The sequence below is a fragment of the Gallinula chloropus genome (assembly GCF_964237585.1).
Source record: "Gallinula chloropus genome assembly, chromosome: 3".
NCBI classification, from domain to species: domain Eukaryota; kingdom Metazoa; phylum Chordata; class Aves; order Gruiformes; family Rallidae; genus Gallinula; species Gallinula chloropus.
The window spans coordinates 77773219-77783635 of record NC_140087.1 but is presented as its reverse complement, the minus strand read 5'-3'; the positions used below and the strand labels follow the sequence as shown (position 1 = coordinate 77783635).

The following is a 10417-nucleotide window of genomic DNA, read 5'->3' as shown; positions in this document are numbered from 1 at the left end:
CCACTTACTGCCCGGCACGCCATATGTCCCCCTGAAACCCCCTGCCCTGAGCCCCTCTCCTGCACCTCTCCAGGGCTGCCCCAAAGCACTGGGAGGCAGGCAGATGGCACCGGTCACCGCGCCTCACCAGTCCCTTGCATAGGGGAGCACAAGGGACAACAGGCAAGAGACATCTCCTGAAATGGGAAGAGAAATTGAGCTCCAGGGAGGGGGCAATTTCTCCTGTCGTGAGACTGGGACTCTGAGCTTGGCCAGGACATCTCAGGTATCTGCCAGTGCACCCGCAGCTCCCAGAGACTTGGAAAGGGCCCACCTGGCAGGTCTCTGCTTCTTGTCTGGCTCAAGAAGCCGCCTAATCCTTTACTTCCAGCGCTTCCAAAACCCATCTCTTACTTCACGGGCAAATGTGTGTCAGTATAAACATGTAGGTGTGTTTGCATGTCTCTTGCTTTCTCAGTCTGCATTCAAATACAGGCTTTTCATTTTCACAGTTACAAATTGCGTTTACGCACGGGTTTTATTTCTTTGGTGTCTCTGCAGCTTCTTCAGGAAGAGGAACTCAAGGTACAAAACTTTTGGAAAATATTAGCCTTTTAATGACTACAAATATTAAATACTATCCTTATAAAATATCTCAAATCAAAAGCTATAAACTCTTGGATAAATTCTGTTCCTCAGGCAGGCAGAATAAAACCAACACCGCTGCCAGCACATCCACCGTTGCCTTCACGTCTCCCTCTCCACACCTCTGTGCCGCTGCTTGAGCACTCCAAGCCTTTGCTCAGCATTCAGCTCTTAAGATGTCAGTGAGGCTTTTTGCCACATGCTGAGGTTGGCTGGCAGCGCACTCCTGCAGCTCGGAGCCCATCAGCTGGTAGAGGGCCACTGCAAGCTTGGTCACCACAGCCTTGATGTTGCCACTCCGCACAGGCAGGACGCTTCTTCCCAAGAGGAACCAGAGAGTGGGCAGGCCGTAGAGCTTGGCAGCTTGGGGTCTCCGGGGATAAACCCATGTCACAAGCTCTGTCGAGCAAGAAAGAAAAGCTTCTTAACAACCTTAAAGCAAACAACAGTATTATACCCCACTTCAGAACAGACAAACCCCTGCCAAATACATTTTGGTATATGCCTTCTGCAGGAGGGACACGCTTTATCAGCTGTTCCACTATGACAAGGCATTCCCTCTAAATAGTCCCTCCAACACTTCTTGACTCAGAAGGGGAGAGCAACTGCAGCAGGTGATACCTGAGATGTGTGCTGTGACGTCGAGCAGAGCTTGGCCACTGAGCGACCGCACTCGTTGGGCCAGGGCTTGCAGCATCAGCGTGTTATCTGAAAGAGAAACAGTCATTTCTGCTCACTCTTCTGAGGTTCTAAGGCACCAAATATAAAGAGGGGGGAAGGGAGGGCAAGGGTAAGGGCACTTTCTACAATAAAATTCTTCCAGTTTCTGAGTCCTTTTCTTCTGGTTTTCCTCAAGCTTACTTTGAGGATTATGAAATTAAAAAAGAAAATTTCTCCTTTCACATTTGTCAATCCAAACCTGAGTGCTCTACAAGCAGCTGTGTTAAACATTGCACATCAGAGCCCTCACAATTGAAATCACATGTAAGCAGTGAAGAGCTTGAACCTCCTGGAGCTTTGCAGAAGCAACCTTCTCTCTCCTCAAAGGACAAGGGTGAGAAAGCTGACACGTCCCCATGTCCATAACTGTTGCCTGCATTGGTCTGCAAGAGTCCAGCCTCACCAGTTTGATCAGCCAAGCAAAGTTTTCCTTGCAGCATCAGAACTTTTTTCACAGACAGCACAAGCTATCAGCAGACTCGGGGTTGAGTTGGCTCCGAGGCAGAGGAGTCAGAGCTCAGCCTTACCTAGGTGAGCAATGCATGCTTCCAGCACCTTCGTGGCTGCAGCATAAATCCCCGACTGCTTTGAGTTCAGGTTCTCAGTGACCGCTAGCACCAGGGAGACCAGCACTGGGTGTAAGGCATCTCTGAGCATGGGTATCATCAAAGCCAGGACCTCTAGTGCCTGCTGGTTCACTTTTTTGTTGCAATCCCGAAGTCTCAGGCCAAACACATCAAAAATCTGTTCAGAAAACAAAGAAGATGAAAGCTGGATTCAAATGTCTTTCTTTCAAGAAGGGATGTAGAAACAAGTACCCAGCAAGATAACCGGGTAACTCAATCCTTCCTGTCAGGGCAGCACTTGCTAGCACAATGTCACTGCTTTCCCGGGGGGCTACTAAGGGCTGGGAAGGGCCTTAAGGGGGAAGGAGCAGTAGAGATCCCCTATGTACCTGGACAATGTTGTTGGAAAGGAGCTGGGGGCTGCTCTTGCAGTACTCTAGTAGGAGCCCCACTCCCTCCAGTCTTGATTCAAAATCCTTGTCTGACAGGAGCCTGTAAAGCTCCTGCAGCTGGTTGGTTTCTTCCGCAGTCTGAAGTGACCTGTGACACACAGCCCGACGGGGTAAGAGGCGTCTGTCAGAGCCACATCTCAAGCTGAAAAATAAAAGGAAGATGTGTAGGACAAGGCAACAACCTCTGTCCGGCCTCATCTCTACCAGAAAGAATTTCCTGAGGAAGAGGCTGGTAAAGCTTGTCGTGTGCTTTGTCAGATAGAATGGAAGTGCTCAGTACCCTCCATCAGAAGGCAGCTCGTCCTGAGGCATCGTTGAACTGCTCTTCCTAGGATTCTTGTGGACCTTGGCAGATGGAGCCTCACATTTACGACCTTCCACTCCCTATAGAAGAAAAACATGAAGCTATAGACTATCAAATTTTAAAGTACTTGCTTAGAACACAAGTAAAAACCAGGATCAAGGCTACCAAGACATGCTTAGGGAAACATGTCGTAGAGAGGGAGAGATGCCAGCGATTCAGGGATGTCTACTCTTTGTTTCAGAAACACAAGGCTGTAGGTGCTACCATAATGGGCAGCAGTAGAAAATCCTGAATTCATTACTCTTGAGCACAAATAGGAATAAAGGAATCTGGTAGGGGACAGGCCTTCTTAAAGGGAACAGTGGGAAAGTATTTGACTCTCTGGAGGTTGGCCCATTGTGTTATGTGTTGATTTGGTTCACACGCACTCTGTTCCTGCAGAGTAAGTGAAAAGGAAGGGTGGCGGGGGGCTGGGCGGATAGTGGTAGGGAAAATGGCAGCGGGCGAGATAGTTTCTTCTGGATGCTGAATTGATGAAGCTACATTAATGGGCAGCAGTAGAAAATCCTGAATTCATTAGTCTTGAGCACAAAGAGGAATTTGGTTCACACTCACTCTCCCTGTTCCTGCAGAGTAAGTCAAAAGGAATGGGGGTGAGGGTTGGGGAAAGTGGAGGCAGGGGAGAGAGTTTCTTCTGGATGCTGAATTGATGAAGCTTCCTCCAGCTCCACAGCACATGACAACACAGCAGGATTGTGATTGCCCTGTGCATCTTTTGTATATTTGCAATTTCTCCTTCCCTTTCCTGTTTGGGGCTGATCTTCAGAATCCACACACATCATTTCTAACCATACTAGTTCCTTCACTGTCTGCAGATAAACAGGCTGAGGTGCAACACTTCATTCCCAAGATCAAAACGATTCAGTGGAAGAAGAAATAAGATCGGGTATCTATAATCTCACATGAGTATTCTCACTTCTTGCAGAAAAGAGGCATTTCTCCTGCTAAGTACTTACTTTCTTCTTGATTGTTTCCATGACTTGTTTCAAATCATGTGAGGGGCCAGACTGGTTCAAATACTTGGCAAAATTTTGATGACTCATCAATACATTAAGCATCTGCCGTCCATAATACCTGACACAGGAAAGAGAAAAAGGAATGGCTGCTTTTGCATCTGAGCGTTCCTGTCTCTTCTCCCCTGGCAATAAGCCAGGAAAACGCGCCCATGAAATAAGCTGAGATCTTAAACTCGTCACGTGTAATGCCTATTACCTATTCAGCAAAGAGATACTTAGTTCCACTTACTGCCACTGCCCAGGAAGCCACCCTTCTCTGGCTGAGGGAGAAACTGGGCTAAATCGCCTCACGCTTGCTATTTACGATTCTGTACTACATGTATGCAGAGGGGCAGCTAGCTGCTTGTGTGTTCTTAGCATCTAGTAATTTAAACTAAGAATCGAAATAGGGGGGATTGGGTTTGGCGCTATGAAATTGTAACTGATCAAGATCGCCACCTTGTGTCCTGATGAGAATCCTGAGCGAGCCTCACCACCGTGTTCACCAGCTCGTCGGTATTAATGTGTTTGCCTGAGAGGAGCTTCTTAGCCCCGATTGTTTCTATCGTCGTCAGGAGGTGTTCAGCCGCACACTTCCGCACCATGACATTGCGGTGCCTGCAAACAAGAGAACAAGCACTGGAACAGAGGGAAAGGGAAAGCCAGGAGCACAGGCTTTGCTCACAGCATGCTCCCTGTCCTAGCTGAGGAGGAGGCATGTGTTCTCGCTGCAGCTTTTGCCACCTGCACAAGATCCTGGCCTCAGATAAATACAAACGTTGGCATTTTACAAAGGAAGGGAAAGGGAGGAATTCCAGCTCCCTGGACTATGTGACAGCTCAGTTCCTTTCATTTCCCTCTGTCTGAGAGGCAATTCTGGGAAAGACAATTCATCCTGACCGGTCAGGGGGCTCCCAGGACACTGACAGAACTGCAGCAGGATTCAGGCTTATCCCACCTGTTTATCTCCACTCTGCTTTTGCAGGGGCAGGGAGCAGGGGCAGCTTCTGCAAGAAGCAGCAAGCTGCTACTGCAGGCCCAAGAGAGCAACCGCCAGCCGGGCGCAAGGCCGGACGTGCCGCTGAGCAAGGCCGAGCCCATGAGCAACGGCCACAGTGCCTCTGGGAATCACATTTAGGAGAAAAAAACCCCACAAGCAGCCGCTTTTTGCCCCTAGACAAGGGAGTGAGGAAATGTAACAAAGTCTGCAGGCACCACAGTCACCGCAGTGGGGTGGGGGGACAGAGGCCCATTGCAGGCGCCAGAGAGAAACCTGCAAATCTGCACAGCCGAGGACAAAAAATGGCGGGAAAAATCCCTGTGGGGCAGGAAGCTGCAGAATATCCAGCCACACAACCAGTTTGAGCTTTGGGAAGAGGTACGTTGCAATGTTTTGCCCTTTTCCAAAGCTGAGGAAAGGGTAGCGGTCGTTTTAGCCACGTTGTCCTTTCCAGAGGGTGGGGAGCCTGTTTGAAACAGGCCCGGCACAAAGATCTGATGGTCAGCACTTGCTTCAGCTATCCCTTGGGTGTCAGCCTGGGAAGCTGCCTGTAAAATGGCTTACCAGGTTAAGGCTAACCTGCAGCAGCACTTTGGAGAGAAAATGGAGCTGGAACGACAGTGGTGGTCAGGCTTCTCTCAGCAGGGGCCCCGCCTGTTGAGCAGGCTGTGCTGCACCTAGCAGGTTCTCCCCCACACGCTCTGTGTGCCAGCAATGAACCTCCTTATTTCTCAAGTTAATGGGATAATGATGCTGGGTTTTAACTTGTGCCTCTGTGCTTAGCACTGCGAAAGATCAAAGGGTGCTCACTGCTGGAACTGCCACTGTCCCTCCTCCCTTTGTGAAAACAAAGGGAGTGAAGTTGACCAGAGAACCTAACCACCGGGTTCACGCATGGTGCAGGAGAAAGGACCCTTCCCGACCAGCATTCCCCTTCTGCCTCCCATCCCTTCCCCACACACACACAAAGGCAAACGATAGCATGAAGAGAAGAACTACTTACTGGATTCCACTCGCCATGAGAGCAGTCATGGCTCGTGCAGGAGTCACATTCTGCACCATGAGCCCCAAGGATCGACTGGCTCCTTTCTGGATGAAATCACTGGAGTCCCCCATCCTCTGGAGCAAGGCCTGACATATCATATCAACGTCATGGTCCATTTTCTTCTTCAAGGTCCTGAAGAGCTCTCCGAGTGTGCCAATTGCAAAGCGAGATACCTTGGACCGCAGGTTGTTCACCTGGGGAAGTCATGAAGGGAAATGTAAGAATCACCCGGTAAAGGTACTCACTTCCCCCCAGGAAAAGGCCAAGGAAGCACAGTAAGAGCAAGCAGAAGAGACCACAGGCACAGAAACACACTTACTCTGACACAAACAACTTCACTTTTACAATACAATTTGAAGGAGACCGAACGCCTAAGCATAAAGTGTGCTGCTCAGCCCATAATGCTTACTGCTTGGATTTTAGGCCCTTTTATGAAGACAAGCAAATTCATTAAAGCAAGGGTTGGGTTTTAAGATCGAGGGACAAGATGCTAAATAGCTCAAAGAGGAGGCAGACAGATGCCCTCCGTGCCAGTCAGGATATCTATATGTACAGACAGATCCTACAGAACAAGTGACATATTGCCATTTTTAGGCCTCATTTTCTTAATAGCTACGAGGCAGACACTGAGTAGAGAAGTAAAGGAAGAAGCACGTGTCTACTCTACGCCCCATGGATGAGGCACAGGGGACACAGTTCAACACATTGTTCTTACCTCTTTGCTAACTGCCAAAGAAACATCACGAAGTCTGGGAAGAAGGACTTCGGAGTGGCGGATAGCCAGGCACCTGATGCTGAAGAGTCCCTTTGCCTTTTGCTCCCTGAAAAGCCATTTCAAGAAAGATTCATTTTTCTCCCCACCCAAGAACTGGGCAGTGAAATGCCCAGGCTGTCAGCTGGCATGTGATACATTCACTGTTTCGCTGGGACTGCAGGCCAGGACTGGGGACCCTTCCCCACTGCGGTCCCTGAGTGTTAACCCAGACTCCCACACTTGCAGCAGTTCTCTGCACCTCACAGGGCACCAAAAAGGAAGGGGGAAGAGAAAAGGGAGAGGGGCCAGACAAAGAGGCTGCACAAGGAGAAGGATTGTGGAAGGGGTTTCACCGTTATCTCAGTGTGAATGGAGCCCTAGTGACTCGATGCTGACCCAGAAATCAAAAGGACAACCAACATGCCTCTGGAATTCTCAGGACTCTACTCTTGTCTGTGTCTACCTTTTTTAAAAAAATTTTCTTCCCTCCTTCAGGGGAAATGACAGGCTGGGCATCTCTGCACCATGGCTTAGTGCATTTCTCAGAAAAAGCAACTCCCTGCAGGCGCTCACTTGCAGGACTCACTTGCAGGAGGACATAGGGAAGCAAATCAAAAGCTTATACTGGGACTGCTTTGGAGTGGTTTCACTAGTTCCTTTCGGACATCTGAGCTGCCTGGCCTCGGAGGCACTAGAAAAAAGCTTCTCATTTACCTGCACACTGACAGGGAGAAAGAGCAAACAAGGTGTTTTCTTACCAGTCATCGCTGCTGAGCCATGTCAGGGCATTGAGCAGCTCCTGCTGTGGTTCAGCAAAGGGTCTGACTTCCCAGGCACTTCCCTCCTCTGCCTCCTCTTCCCAGTCCAGGAAGTCCAGAGCAGTGGCAGGCTGCGACATCCCTGTTAGGACAGGGTCAGGCATCAGCATCGCATACCCCGGGGCAAGGCATCCCACCTGAGGAGCAGCTCCCAGGGCACAGTGTGATGTGTCACCCTCTGAATCTGAGAGTGCCTCTGTTTCCATTTGCTTCAAATGTTCTAGAACGCAGGGAGCTGAGTGCACATACATTTTAGCGTGCTCTTGGGAAAGAAGTTGTTTCTGGAATGAGGCAGTTTGTGCTTCTTGTGCAAGGAGAGAGCTGGTGGTGGGGCTGCAGTGGAGTGGGCTCACCTGAGGAATTGTGCTGGAACTTGCCACGCTGGTGGGTGACAGGGATGCTGGGGAGTGGGCACCTGGTGACACCCTTCCTGGAGGCAGAAAGAGAGCTCTGCTCTTTGCACGCATCGCTCGTGCTGGGGTCACTGCAAACTGCCCCCTTGATAGGTGGTAGGTGAATGCCTGCAGAGACCAAAAAGGACCTTGTAAGTGGAGAGTGGTGGGCAGGGTGGCTGGGGGCTTAGAAAGGGCTTTTTTTAGTCTTTGCTTAGTTTTTAATCAGTTGGAAGCAGCAGTGCTGAGGTACTGACAGGCTGACTCCTGCTCTTACATTTGAGGGCAGAGTGATTGCAAAGAATGTTTATCAATACAGTGAGAGGTGCTTTATTTTATATATATATATAACATTATATATATATATGTCATATTTTATATGTATATATATATATAATTCCTCCCAGATGGAGCTAGGTCACATCCCTTTGTCATCTCAAACAACTCCCAGTGCACACTAACATGAGAGAGTGACCCCAAAAATCGTTGAATCGTAGAACACTGTGGGTTGGGAGGAGCCTTTAAATGCCATCTAGTCCATCTTCAGCTACATCAGGTTGCTCTGTCTAACCTGACCTCCAGCACCTCCAGTGCAGTTATGCTTTCCCTCAGAAAGCATTAGGAAAACTCGGTAGGGCTTTTCTTTCTTTTGCTTTCCAGTTTCAGCGGCTGCACAGGGACAGGATGCGTTTCAACCAACCAACCAAACTTCCACAGTGCCACCCATGGGTCAGGATTCCAATGGTCATTTTGGGACAGCCACTCCCTGTACCTACCACCAGGTTGAAGGGTCTTCTCTTCATTTCTCCTGCCTGATCTTGGCCTTAAGAAAATGAAGGATAAAAGAATATGTGAGGAGAGAGAAAGAGAAGCGGGGTACAGCATTCAAGGAGCTAACCTCTCTTAGCATGGCCATTCTGATGAAGGAGGGGATGCAACCCATAAAACCAACACTATACGAGGCGGATTAATTGCCTTTACACTTCCAGTTGTTGATTGCTCACCAAGCTCTAGCTGAAACACAGGAGTCATTTTTCACTTTGGGCCTTACCTATCCAATTCTGCTCTCTCTCCTTTTGCAGCCAAGCGCCTCACGCTGTTATATACATCCCCTCTGAAGCAGCAAGAGATGGGAAGGCAGTCTGGAGTCTGCACTGAGGGCGACTACCTTTATGCTGCTCCACAAGCCTCCCTTTGTCTGCCCACGCCTTAAACTGATGACAGTATCTTGTTCCACGTGGTAGTACCACTGCTGTCTCCCGAGAGTAATACTACAGCTCGCTGCTCTTTCACAAAGAAAAAGGGGTTTTGGAGTCCAGTGAGGACCTGCTTTTAAGGTACTCTTAAATCCTGCCTCCTCCTGCCCACCACCAGCCCTGATCTGAAGAGCGTTTGAGGCGGGTTTTGACATCGTGCTGGATCCACGGAGATACACAAAATGGAGCATGCAGAGAAGTTTCCCTAAAGATACTGGAGAGCTGACTGTGGACAATAAGTGCGAGGTGAACGGCTTCTTGGAGGATCAGGCGCTTGGACTTACCACATCTTCAGGGTCTCTTGGCAAGGCAGGTGCTGAGCCCTGTGGGGAGGGACTGCAGTGCTGCCAGGAGCCCCGTCAGATGGACCTGGTGACACAGGGATAGCGGAGAGCAAAGGCGGCAACTTCTCCCAAGGCCCACTTCTGGGTCTGACTTCCCAGGCACTTCCCTCCTCTGCCTCCTCTTCCCAGTCCAGGAAGGCCAGAGCAGTGGCAGGCTGCGACATCCCTGTTAGGACAGGGTCAGGCATCAGCATCGCATACCCCGGGGCAAGGCATCCCACCTGAGGAGCAGCTCCCAGGGCACAGTGTGATGTGTCACCCTCTGAATCTGAGAGTGCCTCTGTTTCCATTTGCTTCAAATGTTCTAGAACGCAGGGAGCTGAGTGCACATACATTTTAGCGTGCTCTTGGGAAAGAAGTTGGTTTTGGAATGAGGCAGTTTGTGCTTCTTGTGCAAGGAGAGAGCTGGTGGTGGGGCTGCAGTGGAGTGGGCTCACCTGAGGAATTGTGCTGGAACTTGCCACGCTGGTGGGTGACAGGGATGCTGGGGAGTGGGCACCTGGTGACACCCTTCCTGGAGGCAGAAAGAGAGCTCTGCTCTTTGCACGCATCGCTCGTGCTGGGGTCACTGCAAACTGCCCCCTTGATAGGTGGTAGGTGAATGCCTGCAGAGACCAAAAAGGACCTTGTAAGTGGAGAGTGGTGGGCAGGGTGGCTGGGGGCTTAGAAAGGGCTTTTTTTAGTCTTTGCTTAGTTTTTAATCAGTTGGAAGCAGCAGTGCTGAGGTACTGACAGGCTGACTCCTGCTCTTACATTTGAGGGCAGAGTGATTGCAAAGAATGTTTATCAATACAGTGAGAGGTGCTTTATTTTATATATATATATAACATTATATATATATATGTCATATTTTATATGTATATATATATATAATTCCTCCCAGATGGAGCTAGGTCACATCCCTTTGTCATCTCAAACAACTCCCAGTGCACACTAACATGAGAGAGTGACCCCAAAAATCGTTGAATCGTAGAACACTGTGGGTTGGGAGGAGCCTTTAAATGCCATCTAGTCCATCTTCAGCTACATCAGGTTGCTCTGTCTAACCTGACCTCCAACACCTCCAGTGCAGTTATGCTTTCCCTCA

General features: G+C 49.5%; 1 protein-coding gene across 1 annotated transcript; it reads right to left on the bottom strand.

The window, feature by feature from the left end:
- Positions 1-781: 781 nt before the first annotated feature.
- LOC311189466 (TOG array regulator of axonemal microtubules protein 2-like) lies at positions 782-7418 on the bottom strand (the record flags this gene model as incomplete). The annotated part of the gene is made up of 10 exons (XM_084261130.1): positions 782-1023; positions 1246-1332; positions 1872-2088; positions 2300-2504; positions 2643-2746; positions 3683-3800; positions 4181-4339; positions 5725-5960; positions 6482-6587; positions 7279-7418. 10 exons carry the CDS (start codon positions 7416-7418, stop codon positions 782-784), a joined length of 1614 nt encoding a protein of 537 aa, XP_084117256.1.
- Between the last annotated feature and the right edge of the window lie 2999 nt (positions 7419-10417).